Below are 26,561 nucleotides of genomic sequence, written 5' to 3' on the forward strand. Positions count from 1 at the left end.
ATTGCCGTTTTTTCTTTGTGTATAAAAAAACACTATCCCAGGAAGAATAAATGCTCAACAGTTTTCTCCTTATCTACAGTAGTTCCTCAAAACATTGTTTGATTCTAAGTCTCAAAACCCGCCGAACATTTCCAGGTATATATACCCGAGGCGCTACTCTTCCCCCTTTCGTATCTCTCTGGTCAGAGAACCTCGCACCGACGGGCTCAGCGGAGCCAACGCCCTTCCCCTTGGAACGCTTCTACTACAGCACGGCCCTGCCAATCATCGCAAGCGGAAGAGCTCCTGAGTTCCGCTCGGGGAAAGGGGCGGGGGCGCCATTTCAGACCTGCGGAACTGCCGAACTACGGCGCGAGGGTTGATGGGAAGATCGTGGATACTGTTGCTTCCGGCTTAGATACTGGAAGGTGATTCCCACTCCCCCTTCCCTCCTTTCCTCCCTTCCCCACCCCCCACCCGCTTCGATCCGGTGTCTGAGCTCCTCTTTGGCTCCCGCCGTTCCCATCGGAGCGCCCCCCCCTCCGCTGTTCAGCCGGTTGTAGTGGGAGGCGGGGCTATGGAGACGGAGTATTACTGTGGGGAACAGTCAGGTACAGTCGGAGGAGGCGGGAGGGTGAGCTCGGCTCGGCTGGTAGGACATGGACCTGTAGGGTTGCATGTGAGAGAGAGCAAGAGGGTTCACGAGCTTCCTTGCTGTATGGTTGTTCCGGCAACTGGGTGCGTAGCATATCCGTTAGGCCCCATTGTGTTAATGAATCTCTTGGTGCCTGACCGTTGCCCGAGTTCCTCAGCCTTTACTCAACCCGAGAGCCTCTAGATCAGTTGGGCTACGAAGCTGATTATATTTAATAAAAGTGACGGTGCCCGGCAGGGAGAGTGAAATTTGCCCAATATGCTTAATTGGGTGTCATATCGCTATGTTGTGTTTTGATAATTGGTAGGTTTCAAAATGTAGTTTCAAAACAAGGAAGGGATACAGATTTTTGCCCTCCTATGAGCTATGATGTTTTTAGACCAGGGGTGTCCAAACTTGGTCCCTTTAAGACTTTTGGACTTCAACTCCCAGAGTCCCTCAGCCAGCAAAGCTGGCTGAGGAACTCTGGGAGTTGAAGTCCAAAAGTCTTAAAGGGACCAAGTTTGGACACCCCTGTTTTAGACCTTCTGAGGAGGACAAAAGAGGGAAACATTCTCCAGTCCACCAAATTCACTTCTTGAAGCTTCTGTTTAATTTTCTAATTAGTGAGGAAGGAAAAGGAACAAAGATAAAATGGAATTCAATTTATAAGGCTAGAATAGTGTGTGGAGGTGTCTGTTATGGAGATGCCCATTAAATCCAGATCTCTGCACAGCCCAAATACTGAATTTTGGGTGGGTTATTGTTTGTAGTATTATTTATACTATTGAAGTTTTTAATTAAGTATGGATAGCAAATATAATTTAAAAAAGAATGGAGAGCTATTATTTACTAGATTTTACTACCCACCTTTTCTAATGTATAAGTAATTCAAGTTCGTGAACTCCTTCCCCCATCAATTTTCCTCACATGTGAGATTAGTAAGAGAGAGACTGGCCCAAAATCGTCCAGTTTGCTTTTATGCCTAAAGTGGGACTAGAACTCTCAGTCTCCTGGTATCTAGGCCAGAATATTTAACCACTACACCAAACTGGCTTTCAGTTGGCTGTATGTTTGAAAGGGATGCATTCATTTCACTTGATGAATAGGTTTATCTTTTTTGTGTTAGCTTTTTTTTTCTACTACACAGTGGAAAATTAGAATTAGCTTTGAATTAGTAGCATTTCCCCAAAAAAGGGAAATGTTTTGTGGAGCCAATTCAAGTAGTTTCTTCTTCTTTGCCTAATTTACAAATTGATTCTGTATAGTAATTATAGAATAGTGATGGCAGCTTTTATTAACTTCCAGATATTTTAAACTATAGCTTATGTCAGTCTTAAACACCATGACTAATGGTGAGAGATATTGTAGTCCAAAATCATGAAGACAGTATGTTAAGGAACCTATTCTTATTTTCACTTTTATGTTTAGCATAGAATAGAAATATACTGAAATGCAATTGAGAGAGAAATACATATTGTAGCCAATGACCAGTCCATAAAGTACATCATATACATAATAACAATAGTAATTAATAAATTAATTAGGCAAGCAAATCAATCGAAGTGTTGCTCTTCTTACATATTGCATGATATAATTTAACCATGCTTAAAGAATTGAGTCTGGAATAAGAGTTTTAAATAAAACTGATGAAAATGATCAGGAAATTTAGTTAACAGCTCATGACAGGTGTCAGCATAAAACAATATAAGTGGTGATTTCAGTGGTTCCTCTGCATGGGCATAATTTGGATTTGAATGAGTTACCCTTGTATCTGCCCTTTAAAATTACTGATAGAAGTATACTGAATTGTGCCAACATTAAGGCCATCCTTAGTTTTGGGATAGCAATTTGTTTAGATAACTGGCAGGTCTGAGAGGTATGCAAGAAACATTTAAAATATGTCATTAAGGAGAAATACCAGATTGGGTTGAATAACGATGTTTTTATGGCATTTGATTGCTTCTGTTGTATAATCATGCCCTAGAATACATAATTAAATTAAGGAAAACCCCAGGAGTTCCAGTTCTCTCTGTTGCCTTAAGTCAAAGGGAAACAAAATTATTGGAAAGAACCCGAGGAGTTAGATCTTCTGGGGAAAAGAACAATTTAGATCACTACCTGACAATTCATATCCAACCACTGGATTCAATCTTACTGATACCATCCTCTCAATGTAGAATTACATATGGAACACTTGGAATATGCTCCTGAGGAACTTAGTCTGAACCCTTTCCAAGGGGGCAAAAGAGGTATGAATCTATCTGGGCGCCAAATGATAATTGTGTTTGAACTTGTTCTGAGTGCACTCAAAATGCAGCAAGAAGTGTCCATTTACTGTAAAAGAATTTTTGCAGGGATGTAGCTGATTTTTGGGCTTTTGAGCTACATATTAAACATACATTTTACATGTAGGTATGGCATAAAATACAACACTAAGATATTTAAATAACCATTCAATTGGATGATTGTTTAATTTCCAGATAAATTTTTACCGTGTTTGGCAAACATCAGTGCCTTTGTCTTACTATACTTGATTTCTAGGGTTACTATTTTCAGCCAAAACTCGCAATGCTCTGTTTAGATCAATATAGGTCTTGGAGAGCAGAACTACTTGATCTGCTTAAAAACACATTACTGTATATTGCTCTGCATATTTTGAGGGATAATGGGAGAAATTGTTCATTCTAGCAACTAAAGAATTGATGTAATAATTGAATAATAATGGTTTCAAAATATATCTCTGCCAAGCCCTTCTGTTAGCAGAATTTTTCTTGATGCAATGAACACATCTGACCTTTATAGTTGAGTTGTCCTATAATTTATAGATAAGCAGAAAGAACCTTCTATCTATAGATAGAAAGGTTTTGAAGCTCATATGCTAGATTAGGATGGGAACTGAAATCAAGAACTGCTATAAAATCGGTGAAGGCTGCATATAGCTTTGCACATGGTTTTTAAGTGTATTTTTTTTCAGATGTTGCAGAATGAGAGCATGGTAAAAGTAGAGTGAACATTTCTAAATTCAACTTGTTTCTTGACTAATACTGTATTTTCTCTAGGTCTAGCCAATGCTGGAACTTAATAGATATCTGGCATGTTATTTACTGATAATGCTGAGGAGATTGATAGGCCAGTAATCTGGCAGAGTTTAATGCTGTTTTTTGTAAATGGGAACTATTAGGCCAAGGCCCCAAAAATGCAGTTATATTAACATTTTAACTAATGTTAATTTCATTTTGATAAGATGATTAGGTATTTCTCCATTTTTAAATAGTCCAGAACATACACTTTCTCAAGGAACATTATATAAATAGTTGCTGCTCCATTCCTATTCCTTTCTACATTATTTGTATGGAACAAACATCTGTTTCCATGGTTCACTGAATATGTTTATAGTCTTTCAGGATTGGTAATCTTAACTATGTTGCACTTCTAGCTCCATGGTATTCCAGCCCCTGACTGAAATTGAATGTCTAAACAAACCTTAATTATGGAATATTCAGAGTTTTGTTTCTGTTATTTATATTTTTATTTATTTTAGCCATTTTCAAGGCTGCCTAATTTAAAATGATGCATACAGCATAAAAGGTCACAAAATGTAACCTTTTAAGCTGTACTGATTACCAACAGGTTTCAATGTACAGTTGAAAAAACTAAGACAACATCCAATGCTGTAATAGAAGCTATGGTTAAAACACAAAAACTCAGGACTCAACACCACTCTAACCCAAGATCTAACAAAAAATCCAAGTTTTCGGAACACTTGAATACAGCTAGTATGTAAGATAGACATACCTGAGGGGGAGAACATAGAGGGTACATGCTACAGCAAAAAAAGCCTGCTATCTCGGTCCCCTCAGTTGACACTGCTTAAAGGATGGGGTCCAGAGCATGCCAGCTTTGTTCGATTGTACCATCTGAGCAGAAGACAGATGGAAGACAGATAATGTTTTAGACATATAGGCTCTATGCCATGAAAGGTTTTATAGGTACCAACCATCACTTTGAACTGTACCTGTTGGTAATCAGCACAGCTTACAAGGTAAAGATGTTACAGGGACTTGACAAGATGTATCCATAATTGTCTACAGCACTGCATTTCACACCAGCTGCAGTTTGGAAGTGGTTTTCAAGAACAGCCCCTTATAGAGCACATTGTGTGAGGTAACCAAAGTGTGAGTGACCGTCGAAAAGGCTTCCTGGTCTAGGTAAGGTATAATTGGCACATAAAATGGATTTATGCAAAGTATGTCTTAGCTGACGATGATGCCGTAGAGAAGTGGTAAGTCCACATACGAAGACCTCCAAATTGTCTATCAGTACTGAAGGGAAAAGTGTATTGACCCATGTATTGACTCCAAAGTGGTGAATTACTTTGCTCAGCAGTCTCATGTAGGTTTTAAACAAACGGCAAGAATATAGAGATAATTAAAACTAGTACAATATTCATATGCATTGATGTAATTGTTTCTGTGTATTGAAAGTCATCATCAACTTTCAGTTTGATTTAAACAAGTAATGTGTTACAGATGATGGTGGAGCCACACCAGTACAGGATGAGCGTGATTCAGGATCAGACATGGAAGATAACAGAAATGAACAACACTCTGGATCAGAGAATGGAAGTATAGGACAACATTCAGAGGTAGTCATGAAATATATATATATTAAATTAACTGGAAATTATTCTGCCTATAGTTCCTATCTGTTTAAGCAAAAGATTTCTTAAAAGTTAATAGTTAATAGTTAATTCATATGATCTTTTAAAAGTAACTGCAAATTACAGTATTTCACTATAAAGTGAAGGATAATAATGCTTTGACACTACAGTTAACTTTTTCAAAATGTACAAGGAAATAATACACATTTTTGAAAATTTTGCATAGATTTCATATGCATATTTCAACAAGGTTTGCAATAACACTTGTTACTATATAGCTATTAATACTGTTAACTGAACTATTTTGAAAAAAGGTCCAGGCTGAAAAAGTAATTTGGGATGGAGTAGAATGTTGCCTTTGAAACTATTTCACTTAATATTTTCCTATATTATTTTAGTGGAAGTGTTTGTTGATTTTATGTTGTATGAATGGAAAATTTTGACATAATTGATTGTTAATATGAATGAATGATTTAGTAGAGGCCTTTAAGTTGATGTCAACTCTTAGCAACCATGTAGTTAGATTTTTTTCATGATGATCTGTCCTTAACCTAATCTTTAAGGTCTTCCTACAGTGCACTCATCACTAGCCATCAGTTTTCTTAATAGACGTAGCCTAATGACAAAGCAAGTGGTGACAAAGTGGTTAGAATGCAGTATTGCAGGCTAATTCTGCTGACTGCCAGCAATTGATTCTCACCGGCTCTAGATTGATTCAGCCTTGATTCCAAGGTCGGTAAAATAAAGACCGAGATTGTTGAGGGCAATATACTAACTCTGTAAATTGCTTAGAAACGGCAGTAAAGCACTGTGAAACCGTATATAATTCTAAGTGCTGTTGCTATTCTTGTGAACCTTCACAAACAGATTGAGCCTCCTTTAAAAAAATGGAGCCTCCTTAAAACAACCAAATAAACAAAACTTTGTTGGAAAATAACAGGAGTTTGCCATCAGGCTGTGTTTGTAAGAAACTGATCCTGTATCAGGCTGGGTGCCTCTCTTAGAAGCTTCAAAAAACAGAAAGGTAAATTGGGTGTTACTGGGACCTAGAGCAGGGCAAGTTCTTGGGTGTGATCTCCCCTTGTTTGCTTGAAGACTCCAGACTGCCTGATATCCCCTTGCTTGCTGGAGTTTGGAAACTTTGACTGGCCTGACCTCCCCTTGCTTGCTAGGTGGGAAGACAGCTAGAGACTTGCAAACTCCAGCTGGCTTGATCCTCCTCACTAGCTGAGAAGGAAGCTGAAGCACTTCAGGGTGCCTTAGGTGGGTGGTAGGCTCAGATGAGAGGCCTGGAGCAGATAATCCAGGGCCTGTGTAGGCCTTCCAAGGACTCCCCCATCCCTGAGGAAACATCCAGCCAATATTCTGTTTAATGGCCCTCACATTTGTTTAACCATTGCATCAGGGAGAACAGGGATGAGTTGTTAAGTGATGCCATTTTGCTTTACAACCATCACAGCATATAATGGGCAGACTCCATTACGGTCTTATTTCAAAGACTACCTGTACTTAATTTACAATTAAATTATATTTTAATGCTAACCATTTCATATGTAATACCCGTGATCATTTTTAATGTAATTATATTATTTGAGTTGGCCTTCATTTACTTTCTACAGCTTTCTTGATATTTTTATTTTTCCAGAATGAACTTAGTGATGGGGAAGATGACAGACAGACTCTAGAACATCCCATGACAGACTCGGAAAATGAAGATACACCAAGAGAGAAACATAGTGATTCAGAAAACGAGGATGCCGTTAATCATAATGGCAGTGACTCAGAAAATGAGGGGGTTGATAGAGAGAAAGATAGTGATTCTGATATTGAAGACAATCCTGTTCAACTTGCCAGTGACTCTGAGAATGAGGATGCTGTAAATAATCAGGCCAGTGATTCTGAGGCAGAGGAGCCTCCAAAGGGCCATGGCAGTGAATCTGAAAATGAGGAGCCTCCAAAGCACACAGGCAGTGATTCCGAACATGAGAGTTTGCATAAAAGGCATGAAAGTGATTTAGAAAATGAAGAACCCCAGAAACATCCAGCCAGTGACTCAGAAATTGAGGAGCAACCAAAAAATCATGACACTGATTCAGAAAATGAGATAGTGCAAAAGCCTGTTGTCAGTGACTCTGAAAATGAGGAGCAAAAAGTTCAGTCCAGTGACTCTGAATCTGAAGATCCCTCCAGAAATAAAAAGAAAATAGAGGTAGGTGACAGTGATGGAGAAAATAAGAAAGAAGAGGAACTGGTGAATAGTGCTCAGCTTTCAGATAGTGATATTGGAAAGAAACTTCATGGCTTTGACAGTGAAGAAGAAGGAAGTCCCAAAAAACAGAAGATAGACAGTGATGAAGAAGATGGAAAAGAAGAGGAGAAATTGGCCAAAAGAAAAGCTGTTGTGCTCTCTGATAGTGAAGATGAAGAAAGAACACGTAAGGAAACATTAATTCAGAACTAATTTTCAGTCTATATATGCTATGATTCCAAATTAAGTGTGTGACATAAAGGTTTGGCTCTGAACATTTATATGTGATGAGTCTCACATCAGCTTATTATCGTTTGCATCATCCAGGTGAATAAAATGCATAAGCAATCCTGCCATTAGGCATTGCACATTCAATAGAAATAAACATAGTGCAGAACAGGTGATAAATGTGCAAATATATGTGTGAATGGTGACTCATTTTGATATGTCTAACCGTATCACCTTCTCCTACTTTAGAATAGATTAAATGTAATACATCTTTAAAAGCTGAATCCTTAACAGTTGGAGGAAAGGATCTGAAAAAATTCTCAAATTCTGTTGATATCTGTATGCCCTTATTCTACCTGCTGAAACATTAAGCTACCACAGTAAAAAGGACACTGGTGAACCTCAGCTGCTAGAAGTTGTCCTCAGTTTATGTCCAGTTTAGAAAAGTGCACAAAAACAATTTAGTGTGTTTGCTTAATTATAGAGAAAAGTAGTGGAACTATTGCATGCATTACAATTTCCTTTTGCTTTTAATGTTAAGGAGATTTTTTTTCTCAACTAGTTGATAATTGTGTTGCTCCAAGTTGGCTCAGTTTTTGATTCATTTATTTATACATCTGTTGGCAGCTGCAAAAAAGGGCCGCGTTATCTCTGATGGTGATGAATCAGATAGTGATGCTACATCAGGGAAATATGAAAAGCAAAAGAAATCTATCATTTCTGATAGTGAGGAAGATGATGACAAGGGTGACAGTGGAAAGAAGAAAGAAGAAAAAGATCTTTTTGGAAGTGACAGCGAGTCAGGAAATGAACAAGAGTAAGTAATTTTAAGTTACAAGATTAAGTTCTGGAACAATATTAAATAGATGGGACATATACTTGATTTTTCCTATGCTATCCAGTGGTGTTTTAAGTTAGGTGGCCATATAAATTATTTAAATAAATAAAAGTTATAGTGGTAATAGCATGCCCAGAAAATGGTTATGAACAACAGCTTGTTTTTTTTTCCTAGAAACCTCATAGCAGATATATTTGGAGAATCTGGAGATGAGGAAGAAGAGGAATTTACGGTAAGTATGTCATGAATTTATATTTTGTTCTTCCATACATCACTCCTTCCTGTACTTTGGAGTCATCTGCCAATGCATGTTCCTCTAAGTAACTTTCATCTTAGTTGAATAGATTTCTTAGACTGTGGTAACAAAATAGTATGCCTTTTTCAAGTTCACCACACTTCATTGGGAAAATATTGTTTTTTTCTGCTCCTGGATTTGAAAGACAACCCCCACTGTATACCATAAAATATAAAAACACAATAAAAACATAAAAATGAATAAATAGTAATAAAGACAAAACAAACAGAAAAAGAATAACCTAGCTAAACATAAGTTGCTAGTGTTGAAGCCTTGCTATTTGCTTTAGTCCCAGAGATCAGCTGTATTTGCATCTAAGATCATCAGCAAGCTGCTTCCATAATGCCAAAAAACCTGCATAGGCATGTCAGTTTTGCTTGAAGCCAGGTTATCTCTCTTTAGGTTTAGGATGATAATCTTGCCTGATAGAAATATTCTGGACACTTCCAAAATCCTGCATGCCATTTCATCACCTTTGAATTGTATTAGTTTGTTAGCTTTATCAGTTGCTGGATGGACAATCGATAGCCTTGGCCAGCTGGAAATGTGATGTCGCGGATGAAATATTAGTATGAGCCTTCAAAGCTTTAGATGCTACGATTGATCTCTGTTAAGTGTTCTTAAAAACGTACATTATATTTAACCAACTTCTGTTGTGTTTAACCCAAGGGATTTAACCAAGAGGATTTGGAAGAGGAGAAAGCAGAAAGAAAAGAAGTAGCAGATGAGTCAGATTCTGATGACAATATCAAAAGAGGAAAACAGTAAGTCTCTTATGATAGTTACAAGAAACCAAATCGATCTGAAGTATATCAAATTATATATCACATTTAAAAATTCTGCCATTTCTTTAGGCATTTCAACATAGCATACATATTTCTCTCCCCCTCCCCAGTTTAAATTTATCTTTTCCTAATTCAAGTTTGAGAAGGAGCCACATACTAAACTTCAGTAAAAAGTTTTAATTAGGGCAAGTGTTTTTGTTTTTATTAGAATTCTATATTGCCTTTTTCTGCAAAGGAGGTAGAGCTAGTCAGATGAGAATGTCAATGTTTTTTCTAAATCAATCTATTTCTGATATTAATCAAACCCTCTACAAAACCATCCATCAATGCTCCTATACCGTATACTGGACAAGGTATCCTTTGAAAGCCAGGCACTTTTCCATTATTTGTATTTTTGGTTTCATAGCCAACTTGCTTTCACAGAACGTTTGTTTAGGTTCTGTTTGTTTTTGCATAATATAAGGCCTATGCAGATCCTTTAACATATCCTGTGGGATTCAGGGTAAAGAATGGAACTATAGTTCCAAGGTGGTAAAAATGTAAAAATCACTTGACTGTTTCATGAACTCTATACTATGATTGATAGCAGATAACTTAAATCTCAATTTACCGTTTGAAACTTGTTTGTCATGAGTAACAAAACAAGACATTTCTACACTATTGCTTTTTGTGATTCTTAAGGCTGCTAGCTTATTCTTTTTCTTTAAATACAGTACATTTATAATTTCAGGATTGTGGCCAAAGTTCTAAATTCTACGTCATAATTTTTAGAAGTAGATTGTTGTTGATTGACCTGTACCAAATATATCATATATTATATGCATTGTTTAAATTAGTTTAAGCTGTTGCTATATCCTGTTAATCTTTGAATTTTGTGAAACACTCTGTCTTTCAGTATGGACTTCATGTCAGATTTTGATATGATGTTACAAAGGAAAAAGAGCATGAGTGGCAAACGCCGGCGCAATCGGGATGGTGGTACATTCATTAGTGATGCTGACGATGTAGTCAGTGCCATGATTGTTAAGATGAATGAAGCTGCAGAGGTGTGTTTGTTGCTTTCCAAGGCTTGTAAGGATATAGTTCATGCAAATGAAATTATTTTAAACTGGATTGCGGGAAAGGATTATGTTTGTCTCACTAAATTGAGTACAGGAGTCCTCAACCTATGACCAAAATTGGAACCAATCTTATGTCGTTAAGCAATGCAGTCACTAAGTGAGCTGTGCTTGATTTTAACCCCGCCCCTTTTTTCCTGCAATCATTAAGCATCTCCATCTTTTCCCATTGAGTTTGTTGTCAGAAGCCCCCTGGGAAGGTCACAAGTGGTGATCACATGACTCCAGGACACTGAAACATTTGTAAATACATGAAATTTGATCACATAACCATGGGGACATACAACGATCATAATGTGAGGACTGGTGACATCACTTTTTTCCTTGCTGTCAACGTTCAGTGGTCGTTAAATAAATGGTTATAAGTTGAGGATTACCTGTAGAGCCAAAGCTTACAGTGATCTAAATGCTGATGTCTAATCTGCAAATATTTTAAAAGAGGCTCATCACATTCTTTCTACTTACAAAGTATAGTTTGCTTGTTAAATTTGCCCTTTTTATTGTTTACTTAGTTCACATTCCTTAGAAGCGTATCAAGATGTTGAAAAAAAACTGTTATTCCTGCTTCTTCTTAATATCGCAAAGAGTATAAGTGCTCTTGTGTGGCTGATGGGTACACTGAATGAAATTCTGTGAACTATCTGGATACAGAAATCTCATTGATACAGTACATAAAAACTTCATATATAAATGGAAGAAATAGCAGTGAAATTTACACAACTATAATTGCTATTTTTTCTTAGTTTTATGGTTAAGGCTTAGGCTTCCTTTTTTAGTTATTTCTCTAGAAAAGGTTGTAATTGATTTGATTTACATTTTAAGCATTTTGTTTTTCTGCTTATTTTTAATGCCACGTATAATTTCTTGCAGGAGGACAGACAGTTGAACACACAGAAGAAACCAGCACTAAAGAAATTAACTTTGCTCCCAACTGTAGTCATGCATCTTAAAAAGTAAGGAAAAATCTAATTCTTTTTTCTGTACAATTTTGGAAAAAAGGTATGATATATTGTAGATGATCATATGCTAATTGGTATTACTTTTTATCTAGGTAAATAGATACTGTAATTCTCCTTTGTTCAAAATAAATTTGATTTGTCATTTTAAAATGAGATGAATTTAAATTTTTGAAGACTAATATTCTGTTGAAAATAACATGACTTTTAAAGTTTTGTTTTATGCTTTAAAAGATTTTATTAAAATCATTGAATTACTAAAGAATTTTAAATAAGGTGAATAAAACTTACCCTGATAAAAGCTTTTCAAATAACTTGTTTGAAGCATAACCAATCTAGCTACAAATTTGTTGATAGTATCAGTGAATTATTTCCTTGTAATAAGTAGGATCTACATATTCACGTGCATTCAAACTATTTAGCTATTTGCACCAAGTTAGCCTATATCCTCTAAAAGTTGTTCTTTAACTGTTGCTTAGAACCATAGAATTCAATGGAAACTTAGAAATCATCTAGTTCAACTACCGCTTAGAGTATAATCCATACGTCTATCTCTGACAGATGACAACCCTGTCTCTATCCATGTCTTTTGAAGACATCTAGCAAAGGAGAATTCAACACATCACATGGCAGACTGTTGCACTGGTTGACAGTTCAACCAGGAGGTTTTAACCAATTTAACCTGTATTTTACTATGAAGCAATTTGTTATAAGTCTTTGCTAAGGTATAGGTCCAGTATACTGTATCTACGCATTCCCCAATCTGCTAATAATTTTATCCAAGAAGATTATGGTTTGTTTGCAAAAAATCTTTGCCTGCTCTTGTTAATTAAATCAAGTGCTCATAGAGATGCTGCTTGATAGTCTGTTCAAAGATCTGCCCAATATAGAAATCAAACGGATAGATCAGCAGGGCAAAGAGTTGTAACCAGAAGATGGCTACATAGATGATTTAAAATTCAAAAGAGCTTCCCATCCTGTCTTAATATTTTTGTCATTTTAAGCATGAACTCTTTGGAAAGAAAGAAATTGATGTATTTCCAACAAATATGCCCTTTTCCTTACTTTTGAACTGCTAGCTTAACATTTGATTTTCAATTCTTAGGCAAGACTTGAAGGAAACGTTCATTGACAGTGGCGTGATGTCAGCCATCAAAGAGTGGCTTTCTCCATTACCAGATCGGAGTCTTCCTGCCCTGAAAATTCGAGAGGAGCTTTTGAAAATTCTGCAAGAGGTCAGCCTCCCATGCTTGTAGAGTCAGCATAATTTACTTTTGCAGATTTGCTTTGTATAAAATTGATCTTTGAGAGATTAATAGGAACATAGCAGTAAGATGAATTGTGATACCTGCACAGTTTCAGTACCTACAGAAGTATTTTCATTTTCAAACCAATACAATAATGAAGTATAGCTGCTTTGTAAAACCAAACTGTATAAAAGTTAACTTTTGAAAATAGGAGAATCTCTGAATTTACTTATTTCCAATAGATGCTTAATTTCTTTCTACTTCCCCGTCTGGAACTCCATAGCTCACCTGAGCAGTTTCTTTCTATTTTAAAAAATCCTTCCTGATATTTGTACCTAATATGCTTAGACTTTTGTTATCAAAACAAAACTGCAATTCTGAAGTTTAAGCAGAGTATGGTTTTTCGTCATTCTTTTTTGTAGTTACCTAGTGTGAGCCAGGAGACCTTAAAACATAGTGGGATTGGAAGAGCAGTGATGTATCTCTACAAACACCCAAAGGAATCACGATCCAACAAGGATATGGCAGGAAAGCTAATTAGTAAGTAAACTGTGATGTACTGTAGGCTACTAAAAAATAAAATTCATCGTAAAAGTCCATCGTCTTGACAAAAATTAAAAAACAAAATTAAATAAATTAAAAATAATCCATCTATCCCAGCTCTTTGGAAAGGACTCAATAAATGGATAAAAATGGCAAATCCAGTCTGAACATCTGGTTGACTATAAACAAACTATAAAAATAATTTATAGACAAACTATAAAAATAATAATTTAAAAATTAATTAATTAATGAAAAAGAACCAAAAAACCCTCAAAGGGCAGGCTTGATGGTTCACTAGGTCCTTTTTTTCTAATCTGTATCTAAAATAGAAAATGGTACCAAACTTTCCTATTGTTGAATATGTGATACCCTGCTTATTTATTATATTGTATTTTCAATGTTATTTTTTTTATAAAAAATGCTTTTTATTTTCATTTTATTTATTTATTTTTATTTATTTATTATTTAAATTTTTATACCGCCCTTCTCCCGAAGGACTCAGGGCGGTTTACAGCCAGATAAAATAAACATTCCTATTACAAAATAAATACTATTAAAATACCACTAAAAAACTTATTCAATTTGGCCGCAATTAAAATTTAGCAAATAATAAAACCCATTAAAAACCCATTAAAAACCCATCGATAAAACCCAATTAAAAACCCATAAAAAGCTAACCCAGTCCAGCGCAAATAAATAAGTGAGTTTTGAGCTCGCGGCGAAAGGTTCGGAGGTCCGGAAGTTGACGAAGTCCTGGGGGGAGTTCGTTCCAGAGGCGGAGCCCCACAGAGAAGGCCCTTCCCTGGGTGTCGCCAGGCGACACTGTCGCGCCGACGGCACCCTGAGGAGTCCCTCTCTGTGAGAGCGCACGGTCGGTGAGAGGTATTCGGTAGCAGCAGGCGGTCCCGTAAGTAACCCGGCCCTATGCCATGGGCGCTTTAAAGGCGTTCACCAACACCTTGAAGCGCACCGGAAGGCCACAGGTAGCCAGTGCAGCCTGCGCAGGATAGGTGTCACTCGGGAGCCACGAGGGCTCCTCTATCACCCGCAGCTGCATTCTGGACCAACTGCAGCCTCCGGATGCCCTTCAAGGGAGCCCCATGTAGAGAGCATTGCAGTAGTCAGGCGAGGCGTCACAAGGCGTGGTGACTGTGCACAAGGCATCCCGGTCTAGAAAGGCGCAACTGGCGCACCAGGCGAACCTGGTGGAAAGCTCTCCTGGAGGCGGCCGTCAAATGATCTTCAAAAGACAGCCGTGCATCCAGGAGAACGCCCAAATTGCGCACCCTCTCCGCCGGGGCCAATGACTCGCTCCCGACAGTCAGCCGCGGACTCAGCTGACTGTACCGGGATGCCGGCATCCACAGCCACTCCGTCTTGGAGGATTGAGCTTGAGCCTGTTTCTCCCCATCCAGACCCGTCGGCTTCTAAACACCGGGACAGCACTTGATAGCTTCATTGGGGTGGCCCGGTGTGGAAAAGTACAGCTGGGTGTCATCAGCGTACAGCTGGTACCTCACACGAAGCCACTGATGATCTCACCCAGCGGCTTCATATAGATGTTGAACAGAAGGCGAGAGAATCGACCCTGCGGCACCCACAAGTGAGGTGCCGCGGGCCACCTCTGCCCGTCAACACCGTCTGCGACCGGTCGGAGAGATAGGAGGAGAACCACCGATAAACGGTGCCTCCACTCCCAATCCTCCAACCGCGCAGCAGGATACCATGGTCGATGGTATCGAAAGCCGCTGAGAGGTCTAATAGGACCAGGGCAGAGGAATAACCCCTATCCCTGGCCCTCCAGAGATCATCCACCAACGCGACCAAAGCCGTCTCAGTGCTGTAACCGGGTCGGAAGCCGGACTGGAACGGGTCCAGATAGACAGTTTCCTCCAGGTGCAGGGGAAACTGATATGCCACCATACTCTCTACAACCTTCGCCGCGAAGCGAAGGTTGGAGACCGGACGATAGTTACCCAAAACAGCGGGTCAGGAAGGCTTCTTGAGGAGGGGCCTCACCACCGCCTCTTTCAAGGCGGCCGGAAAGACTCCCTCCAACAAGGAAGCACTCGTAAGCCCCTGGAGCCAGCCTCGTGTCACCTCCTGAGTGGCCAGCACCAGCCAGGAGGGGCACGGGTCCAGTAAACACGTGGTGGCATTCAATCTACCCAGCAACCTGTCCATGTCCTCGGGAGTCACAGGGTCAAACTCATCCCACACAACATCACCAAGGCCGCCCTCAGATACCCGTCTGAATCGCCACAATTTTGGTCCAGACCGTCCCTAAGCTGAGCGATTTTATCGTATAGATAACCGTTAAACTCCTCAGCACGTCCCATAGCGGGTCATCCCGCTCCCCTGGTGAAGGAGGGAGCGGGTCACCCGAAACAGGGCAGCTGGGCGGTTATCTGCCGACGCAATGAGGGAGGAGGCGTAAGAACGCCTCGCTTCCCTCAGTGCCACTAGGTAGGTCCTAGTATAGGATCTAACTAGTGTCCGATCAACCTCTGAGCGGCTGGACCTCCAGGAACTCTCTAGGCGTCTTCTCCGGCGTTTCATCCCCTCAGCTCCTCGGAGAACCAAGGGCGGTTGGGATCTGCGCCGGGTCAGAGGCCGCAAAGGCACGACACGGTCTAAGGCCCCGGCCGCAGCCCGTTCCCAGGCTGCAGCTAGTTCCTCTGCCGTGCCGTGAGCCAGACCCTCAGGAAGTGGCCCAAGCTCCGTCCGAAACCTCTCTGGGTCCATCAGGCGCCTGGGGCGGGACCATCGTAATGGTTCCGTCTCCCTGCGGTGTTGGGTAGCGGTCAGAAAGTCCAGGCGAAGGAGAGAGTGATCTGACCATGACAAAGGTTCAATGACTATTTCCTTTAAGTCCAGATCTCTCAACCACTGACCAGAGACAAAAATCAGGTCCAGTGTGCCTCCCCCGATGTGAGTGGGGCCATCCACTACTTGAGTCAGGTCCAAGGCCGTCATGGAGGCCAAGAACTCCCGAGCTACCGTCGATGGCGAGCGGCAGATGGCAGTTAAAGTCCCCATGACTAACAGTCTGGGGTCTCCACTGCCACCCGGCAAGCACCTCCAGGAGCTCGGGCAGGGCAGCTGTCACGCAGCAAGGAGCCAGGTACGCCACCAGCAAGCCCATCTGACATCTATGACCCCACCTCACAAGAGGATTCACACCCGGCGATCTGAGGTACAGTGGTCTCCCTCGGCTCTAGACTCTCTTTAATAGCAACCGCCACCCTCCACCCCTACCCTGGGCCTCGGCTGATGGAATGCACGGAAACCCGGTGGGCACATCTCGACCAGGGCACACCCCTTCAGTGCCCAACCAGGTCTCCGTAACGCCTATAATATCCGCGCACCCCTGAATCAGATCATGTATTAGGGGCCTTATTGGCCACGGACCGTGCGTTGCATAACATCAGACGAGGCCCAGGCTCTGAGGGTCTTGACCATCCGGGAACGGAAAAGTCAGGGGATCGGGCACGCGATCGCCTGTAAACATCGAACGCGTGACCCCTATGTTGATACGATCCCCCTTCCGCCATATCTGCCCCTCCCACTTACCGTGCAAATAGACTCACCTCACACAAAGGAACACACTCCCCCATAACCTCCGAACCCATTTGATAGTCGCCACGAGCATGCGCTGGAACTGGTTTCCTCCCGACGGGCTACCCCTCACCCACCCTAACCCTCCACCCCACCCAACACTACCTCCTCCAACCCAGACCCGTCAGTTCCTACCCCCCCCTTAAAATTCCCATTAAAATTCCCTTTAAAAACCCTATTAAAATAATTAATTAAAAATCCCCTGAGTCTCCTATTTTTGGCATGCCATCTCTCGGGGTTCCAAAACCCGTCCTCAAGATGGACCCTCGATAATGTGGAGGGCCAGACCCGCGAGAGAGGGGAATCTCGCAGGGCAAGAAGGTCAGCCGCTGTAAATGTCCGCATGATAAAAGTCCGGCAAACGGACCCATCCTGGACCTGTCAAGATGGAAGTTGACGCACCAGGAGTTCCGAGTAGAAGACAGACGGGATATAGGTCTTGGGCGGTAGATGAACAAACCGCCATGATTAAGTCAGAGCTCCAACCCCTCTTCTCCAGTCCCGAGGGGTGGTCTATGGGCACAAAGGGGGGGGGAGAGGATATAGTCCTACAATAGTCAAGCTAGGATTGTCCAGGACCATCCTCAATTCCCCCACTGGGGACCAAAGGTCTTCAAACGATCCTTGCAGCCAGCCCATGGGCATCCTCAAGATGGTAAAGGTGCCTACATGGCCCGTGATCGTCCTTCAAGTTGACAAAGAGGACGAAACACGCGCCTAGTGGGCCAAGCTGCTCCACCGACGAGGCATCTCTCCAAAAGTCCGGGGGCAAAGGACTCAAAAGCCCCACTGACGGTCTATAGACGCCCTCCAGGTGGTAGCGAGGCGTCCCTGGACCCGTGGACAGCCTTCAAGATGACAAAGAAGGCGACCATCGGGCCTCTTGTGGCCGCTAAGCCTGGCCTCCAGCTGGAATAGGCCACTCACCCGCCAGGTTTGCTGGGTCATGCCACGAATCGCCGAACCCAGTCAACCACCAACAGGCTAGGCCCTGGCCAAGCCGGTCCAGCCAGGCCGCCGCCACCGCCGTCACCGACACCGACTCTTCCGCTGCCGGGGGGAAAGAGCCTCCAGGCCAGGCCGCCGCCGCCACCGAAAGACTCGGCCGCCGCCGCCACCGTTGGATAAGGGCCAGGCTGCTCCCACACCGGCACCGCAGACGAGGGGGGACAAAGGGGAGAGAGGCTCTAGGCCCCTCCCAAAGCAGGGCCAAGCCAGGCCGCCGACCACCGCCGCCGGAAAGCCGCCGGAAAAACCGGCCGCCGCCGCCGCCGCTGGAAAAGCCCGGCCACTGCCGCCCAGCCAGGCCGCTGCCGCCCGGCCTGGAGAGGGCCGGACCGCTGCCGCTGCCGCTGTTGGAAAAGGCCCGGCCGCTGGAAAAGGCCCGGCCGCTGGAAAAGGCCGGGCCGCCGCCGCCGTCACCGCCGCCGCCATCGTCGGCCGCGCCGCCGGAGGGAGAGCGCTCCGGGACTCCTCCCAAGGGAACCCGGAGACGCCCCGCCTCAATTTGCCCAGCCTCTGACTCCCCGGACTCTCACCTACCCGGGCGGGGGGTCCAAGCTGTCAAAAGGACCCCCCCCCACCCGGTCTGGCCCGAAATAGGCCCGTCGCCGCATCAGCTGTTCAGCGGTGCGGCCGCCATCTTGGACATGCGCAGTAGCACTTCATTTTGTTTGTGGTAGGGAATTCAGGTAAATGTTTACAAGATTGCCATTGATAAATGTAGGTCTAAATATACATAAAGCTTTTATATTTGAATGAACTGCCCCCAGGACTTCGTCAGCTTCCGGACCTTCGGACCTTCCGCCGCGAGCTTAAAACATACCTATTTAACTGCGCAGGACTGAGTTAGATTTTAGTTTGTGGGTTTTAACTTGGGTTTTAATTTTTTATATTTTTTAATTATTAGGCTTTTGAATAAGTTTTTTAATTGTTTTTAGAATTGTATTTATTGCTTTTAAATGCCTGTAAACCGCCCTGAGTCCTTTGGGAGATAGGGCGGTATATAAATATAAACAATAAATAAATAAATAAATAAATATTTCAGTTTTTTAAACTCATTAAGTGAGAGGCCTAAACTACATCTGTCTTAAATATATGTCAGACTGGTATAGTACTTCTATACATGTTTAGAATTTAATAGTAACTACAATGGATATTTTTTGGTATTTATGATACATACGTACATACATACATACACACAGATTTAGTTAAATGGGCTAAAATCTCGGTTTAAAATGAAGCAGTTCAAGTGGCTGCCTAAGGTCAAGTTTCTTATTGGGTAGATATTTTGTAAGTGCTGCTTTGTTACTTTTATTTAATTAATTCTGTTCTCTTTTTTAATAAAACTAAACAGATGAATGGTCCCGGCCCATTTTTGGTTTAACATCAAACTATAAGGGAATGACCAGAGAAGAAAGAGAACAGAGAGATCTGGAGCAGATGCCTCAACGAAGGCGATTAAGCAGGTATCTTACATGAATGTATAATGCCTTTAGTGTTCTGAGTCCAAAAACTATAGTGATTTCAGCTATGTAATAATTTAAAGAGCAATCCAAAAAGTTTCTTATGTAGTTTAGGGCCCTTCCGTGGAATCTTTTGAAACTTGTCATTCAGTTTGTAAACGTTTTGATCTTAGGAAAAGTCATATTTATTTTCAAAAACTGTTTCTTTCTTCCTGAAGCATTCTTCCTTAGGAACATTTTTGTTTCTGTGACTTGCAGTTTCCCAAACATGTTTTATCTATTATTATTTGTTTTTTAAAATTTTGATTTATAGGAAAGAGACTATTTGGATTATGATTTATTTACTCATGTTTTGTAGTACTAACAATCCTTTTTCTGTTTTTGCAGCTCTGGTGGTCAGACACCCCGCAGGGACTTGGAAAAAGTATTGACAGGAGAGGAAAAGTATGTTTGACTGATTCCTCAAATATCATTTTGATACCTCACACTTTCATTCTGTGGTTTGTAATGAAGAATGTTGAGCTTTTGTAAACAAAAAAGCCAACTAAATGGTTTGAGGGAGAGCCTGCAATACCCTTGTATTATTTAGCAGTACCTTTGTTATATATTTTTAGAGCTCTCAGACCTGGTGATCCAGGATTTTGTGCTCGTGCCAGAGTTCCGATGCCCTCCAATAAGGATTATGTAGTGAGGCCAAAATGGAATGTGGAAATGGAGTCCTCTCGGGTAAGTAGCTAATTGAAAAGGAAGATATTTTGTAACATTGAAATTAGATCTATTCTAAGTTAGGTGTTGCATAGGATTCACTTAAATTCTTCTTCACTGCTGCTCTCTTTCAGTATCATTTCAATAGCGCCATCCATGTACTTCATGTGCTACTATTCTTTCCAGTGTGAAAATTTGTATATTTATTAACCATTTTATTTTGCTGCTATGGCTATGATCTTGAAATATTTGCATGAAAGGTTCTCCTCAGTCCAATCTCATAAATTATCCCACAGAGCTTGTAGGTATCTTTCTTTGCTCCATTCTTTGTTTGTCATGGTATGAAATAAAAGCCATTCATCTCTTCTGACTTATTTTTTAAATGTGAAACAAGACAGGGGTGAAATCCAGCAGGTTCTGATAGGTTCTGGAGAACCAGTAGCGGAATTTTAGTTTAGAGAACTAGCAAATACCACCTCTGGCTGGTCCCAGAGTGGGGTGGGAATGGAGATTTTACAATATCCTTCCCCCAGGAGTGGGGTGGGAAGGGAGATTTTGCAGTATCCTTCCCCTGCCATGCCCACCAAGCCACGCCCACAGAACCGGTAGTAAAAAAATTTGAATTTCACCACTGAAAGAAGGCGAAGAAAATGAGTGTTAAGTGATTGTGTTGTCCGTTATCAGTAGTCCATTCTTTAATTTCTAGCCCGGAACTCTTAAAAAAAGTATTAATCGTCTGGAAAAACACAAGAGGCGGTTTGCTGAAGAGAAACGTCTCAGCAAAATGCATCGAGCTGTCAAGTTCAGCATTGAAGGCAACCGGATGCCCTTGTAGCCTTATATTTCTCTTGTCCCTGATCCAAGAGGTATCCCTGAAAGAGTGAGCTGTGCATGTGCTGCAGTGCTTGCCATTGTTATCCATCTGGACAAAAGGGCATGTCTTCAGCAACTCCGAGGTTTCATTAAAGCGTTCCAGTCAGGGAAAATAACTAATACATTGGGGGGTTTGTTCTTGTTGCTGTTTGTTTTTGAGGTTTCCAGGGCTTTGTGATTGAAAAACTAAAAAGAGTTGACATTTAAAAACTGCATTTTTTTCCAGCAAGAATACTAACAGCAGTTTCATATACCATTATCTTGTGGTGGTGAGCTTTCCACCCAACATGTTGCTTTCACTGTATCCTAACAATTCTTACCAATTTAGCTCATACTAATTCCAGATGAGTATCACGAATAGTTTTATTGATTAGTCAGTTCACCTCATTGTTGCAAATTGTAATTGTAACTCAAGACTTATGGAAAATAAAAATATTTTGCTAGAGAAAACTGCTATAGAAGGTTATTTGCCATGCATGAATTTAAATAGTTGAACATAATTTCTTAATGAAAAAAGTTTTCAATACAGTATAAATAAATATAAGTTCATCTCCTTAATCTCAACATTAGACAAATTATCTTACATGAAGTAGTTTATTATAAACATAATTCCTGAGAAGATTGGTTTGAACTGATTTTGCACATTTTATAGAGTAAAAAAAGCAGCATGTCTCCTAAGTAATTCTTTGGTACTCCACCATCCTAACACATTCCTTAAGCCTAATTATCATGTAATTGAGAAAAATGCCTTCATCAGGATAACACAATGAACTAAAATTTAGGTTGTCATGTGTCTTAGCTTGGATATTATTATTATTATTATTATTATTATTATTATTATTATTATTATTATTATTATTATTATTATTATTATTATTATTATTATTATTAAAAATTGGTAATTTTGTTTTTCTTCCCCAGGCTATTTCATTACAGTAAGGTCCCATAATCCTAACTCTTTTCTTGACAATAGGCAAATTAAATAAATAACATCTTCAATCCAGTTACCAGCAAAGATCCAGTTCATAACTTTTTAACATTTAACATGTTATATATTCATGTATAAATAGTCAACATTGCACATCTCATCTCTTAACTATAACATAATTCCATTTAAAAGTCATGAAATGGTGCCAACATCTTAATACAATTAAAATTTTAAAACTCAAGTTTAACATGACAAAAAGGGACCATTTCTTTCCTTTCTAGAAAGCAAGCCTCAAATGCACATTACAAATAATGTCTTATTTTCAGATACACATTCCATATCACCACTGCATAGGCACACATGTACATTTCATATATGTACAATCCCATTATCCTAATACAAGCAGTCCTCAACTAAACCACAATTAAGTCCAAGATTTCTGTTGCTGAGCAAGACAGTTGTTAAGTGAATTGCACCCTATTTTGCAACTTTTTTGTCTCAGTTCTTAAGCAATTCACTGCAGCTGTTAAGTGAATATGTCATGCCGCATTGACTTTGCTTGTTGAAAGCCAGCTGGAAAGTTACAGATGGTGAACACATGACCCTAGGACACTGCAACTGTCCATTTTGGGCAAATCCAATAAGATACCAATAATCCAGAAAGAATCACCCAGAAAAATAACGTCATCTATTTTATCCCTGATCAAATAAGTCAACTTAATGGGGTTTTTTCCTTTTATTTAAGACAGTTTTTCTCTGTGATCCATTCATCTGGTTGTTGATCCTTATTACAAATTTGCTCAAAAAAATGTCTGTGTCTTTGAAAGGCCCCAGTTTGCAGCTGGAGCAAAATAGTGAATTCCCTGTCTCTTGATTCCTTCCCCCTGGTCCCACACTAGATTGCTGTCCTGTGGTGTCCTCATGAGGAGAAGGAATGGCCATAAGGAGAATCAGCTTGGGTAATCTGACATTGTTCTGTTTGATCCAGAAAAGATTAAAGGGAACCAGTCTGCTTTGGCTCCCATATACAAAGCTGTAGTGTCAGTTCAGCTTGTCTGTGGAGCTGTCTTGAGTCCTGACTTCGGTCAGCCATCTTTCCCCAGAAGTCCTGGAAATTCACATCACAACTCAAGATCTTTTACATTATTTGGTAAAAAGTTTAACAAAGGTTTTGTCCTAATACAGATTTTGAGATATTTTCTACGAATAATGCAGCATTTTGTTTTGTTTTATTTTGTACATGTTGCCATGAATATCACTGTGTAAGCTAAATTTGTAAAACATTCCTCATGAAACTGTTTAATAATATTCTTCTTTGTTTTGTCATGCGGCTACTTCTTGTTTTGCTCTTTTGTCTTATACAATATGTTATGTATACTAGGGACTTCAATAGTTTTGAATCCCATTCACATGCAGAGGTGGACTAGAGATTCAGACACTCGCCTCACAATCGGGAGATTGAGAATTCAGTCCTAGGCAGCAACAGATGTTTCTCTATCAGGGCGCAGAGAGAAAATATCTGCTGTAAACTCTGCATAGGTGTCAGGAAGGGCATCTGGCCAGTAAACACTCAGCTCCATTCAGCAGCTCCAGATTACAGGGTCATAAAAAGAAAAAAAAATCCCATTCACATGCAGATTCTTATGTTTCTTACTATTACTAATTTCCTTAGAAATTTCCAAAGGGAAATGGGAGAGAAAAATATAGCCGCTTGGGAGAAAGGTTGCTCAACAGATAATACCATTTCCTTCAGAGTTTCTAGTCACCTACTATTGGACAGAAAATTGCCAGTTGAAAGAAATCCAATGGGGTTCAATAAATTAATATTCTAGATAGGGGTGGTGATGCATCATAAAGATTCCCTTTTTCTCGTCCTCAGTTACATTTTCCATATTATAAAGTATTTACCAAGCCAATCTGCAAAATACTACAGACTTAATAATCTTTTAAAGTAGATTTTTATTTACTTTGATATACAACAGGAGACCCAAAACATAATTATCCAACACAGGAAAAAGAACTTCATTTTTAAACATGGCATTAAACCTTGAGAACATAGAGTAATTATGTCATTAGCCAGTTGTTAAGCAGTGCATTTATGAGAATAGTCAGAATTGTATTTATCACAGGATCTTCTAAATATTGCTTGTTATCTTTCATGCTTAGAAACAAGACTGAATGTTAAATTAGAAGAAGAAAATAAACCTGGCCTAAGATATCAGAGTCAATGTCTCTGCTAAAATAAAATAAAATAATAAAATAAAATAAAATAATAAAATAAAATAAAATAAAATAAAAATAAAAGTCATTCTTATAATGTCCTTAATGTTCCTGTGAACTCTCCCTTTTGCACACTCCAGTGATGTATGGAATGCTTGTTTCCTATCCGTCTCTCATGAATGAGGTCTGTCTGCATAGCCGAGCTAATGCTTGAGTTATAAATTCACAGTCTAGTTTCTGAACTTCAGCAGCATGTGAAGAATTGTGTCCACAATTTTTTTTTCTAAAAAGCAGTGCTTTCTGTTCTATATCTGTAATGACTGCATTTGAAAGTAAGCTATTGAGGGTTCCTCACAGTGTTACCAGCTTCTGTAATGAAAGGTAGCAACTGCAACAAGGGATGGTATATGTATGTTCTTGTGGTTTATAAACATCAAGATGCCATTGATGACTGTTCTAGTACTAAATGAAAGTTTTCTTTCAAGTTCCAGGCAAGTTCGAAGAAAGGGGTCAGTCGCCTGGACAAACAGATGCGGAAGTTCACAGACATCAGGAAAAAAAGCAGAACATCCCATGCTGTAAAAATCAGCATTGAAGGCAATAAAATGCCATTGTGACCTTCCCCAGAATCACCTTTGATGGTCTCCTGTATAGACTCAGAAGATTACATTTTTTAAAAAACAAACTTTGGGGTTTTTAAATGCATCTTCAAATTGTTTGTTCAGCTGATTGTTATACATGTAGATTCAGGGTTATGAACCCTGGGACATTTGTTCATTATGGTTTTATTTAACCCTGACCTCTCATCTCCTTTGTACAGACAAAACCTCGTATTGCTGCAAATCTGATACATTAAAATCTGTTTCTGAAGTGGGGTTTGTGTGATGTTTTGTGAGTTGAATGTGTATATAGAAGTTTTCTTATTCTGAAGCCTCAAAGAATACAAGAGCTTGCATTTTTACATTATATTTTTATAATTAAAGGTAAAGTGTGTTTACATACTGTATACTGATTTCTGTTAACCCACCAAATACTATGATAATCTTTTTCTTTTAAAAATACCATTTTTACTTTGGAACTTTAAGAACACATATATCACATTTTTGAAGAGAAAGACAGAACATATTAAACATTTAATATTTATTTATTATTTATTTATTTATTTATTAAATTTTTATACCGCCCTTCTCCCGAAGGACTCAGGGCGGTGTACAGCCAAAGATAAAACACAATACATATACAATTAAAACCAACAATTAAAACCTAGCAAATTACAAAAGGCTGATAATCAAAAGTTTAAATTTAAAATTATAAAAAATTTTAAAAACCCAATAAAAAACCCCAATTTAAGATTAAAACTATTAAAACCATTATGCCAGTCCCGCTTGAATAAATAAATATGTTTTTAACTCACGACGGAAGGTCCGAAGATCAGGCACTTGATATAGGCCAGGGGGAAGTTCATTCCAGAGTGTCGATGCTCCAACAGAGAAGGCCCTACTCCTGGGGGCCGCCAGCCGACACTGTTTGGCGGACGGCACCCTGAGGAGACCTTCTCTGTGAGAGCGTATGGGTCGGTGGGGGGCATAGGGTAACAGCAGGCGGTCTCGTAAGTACCCGGGTCCCAAGCCATGGAGCGCTTTGAAGGTGGTAACCAAAATCTTGAAGCGCACCCGAAAGACCACAGGAAGCCAGTGATGCAGCAGTGATGTTACATGGGAGCCGCGAGCGGCTCCCATTACTACTCGCGCAGCCGCATTCTGGACTAACTGTAGCCTCCGGGTGCACCTCAAGGGCAGCCCCATGTAGAGAGCATTGCAGTAATCCAACCAAGACGTGACCAGAGCATGAGTGACTGTGCATAGGGCATCCCGGTCAAGGAAGGGACGCAACTGGCGAACCAAGCGAACTTGGTAGAAAGCCCTCCTGGAGACGGCCGCCAGATGTTCATCAAAGGACAGCCGTCCATCCAGGACACCCAAGTTGCGAACCACCTCCTTTGGGGCCACTAACTCGCCCCCAACAGTCAGCTGCGGCTGCAGCTGATGTACCGGGGTGCCAGCATCCACAGCCACTCCGTCTTGGAGGGATTGAGTCTGAGTCTGTTTCTCCCCATCCAGACCCGTACGGCTTCCGGGCACCGGGACAGCACTTCGACCGCTTCGTTGGGGTGGTCCGGGGTGGAAAAGTACAGCTGAGTATCATCAGCGTACAGATG

At 40.5% G+C, this 26,561-nt stretch overlaps 1 protein-coding gene across 7 annotated transcripts; it reads left to right on the top strand.

Annotated features, from left to right (window-relative positions):
• The first annotated feature begins 299 nt into the window (after positions 1–299).
• On the top strand, positions 300–25,218 carry IWS1 (interacts with SUPT6H, CTD assembly factor 1). Of its 7 annotated transcripts, XM_058189203.1 has the most exons (16): positions 442–590; positions 2,794–2,865; positions 5,146–5,261; positions 6,922–7,711; positions 8,380–8,569; positions 8,765–8,822; positions 9,555–9,649; positions 10,566–10,716; positions 11,659–11,741; positions 12,850–12,979; positions 13,414–13,531; positions 19,509–19,620; positions 20,005–20,061; positions 20,232–20,343; positions 21,029–21,188; positions 24,829–24,966. In XM_058189203.1, exons 1-15 carry the CDS (start codon positions 557–559, stop codon positions 21,155–21,157), a joined length of 2,247 nt encoding a protein of 748 aa, XP_058045186.1. In that variant the 5' UTR covers positions 442–556; the 3' UTR covers positions 21,158–21,188; positions 24,829–24,966. The 7 variants fall into 7 exon arrangements, with proteins under 7 accessions (XP_058045189.1, XP_058045187.1, XP_058045186.1 ...); XM_058189204.1 differs by lacking the exons at positions 442–590; positions 21,029–21,188 and adding an exon at positions 344–407 and having other exon boundaries at positions 24,829–25,218; XM_058189202.1 differs by lacking the exon at positions 21,029–21,188 and having other exon boundaries at positions 443–590; positions 24,829–25,218.
• The last annotated feature ends 1,343 nt before the right edge of the window (positions 25,219–26,561 follow it).

Source organism: Ahaetulla prasina, chromosome 6, assembly GCF_028640845.1.
Source record: "Ahaetulla prasina isolate Xishuangbanna chromosome 6, ASM2864084v1, whole genome shotgun sequence".
In the NCBI taxonomy this organism is placed as follows: domain Eukaryota; kingdom Metazoa; phylum Chordata; class Lepidosauria; order Squamata; family Colubridae; genus Ahaetulla; species Ahaetulla prasina.

Coding starts and splice junctions, on each gene's coding strand:
- IWS1 (XM_058189202.1), top strand. CDS start 557: ATGGAGACGGAGTATTACTGTGGGGAACAGTCAG. Junction 12,980..13,413: donor TTTTGAAAATTCTGCAAGAG/GTCAGCCTCCCA, acceptor TCTTTTTTGTAG/TTACCTAGTGTGAGCCAGGA. Junction 20,062..20,231: donor GTATTGACAGGAGAGGAAAA/GTATGTTTGACT, acceptor ATATATTTTTAG/AGCTCTCAGACCTGGTGATC.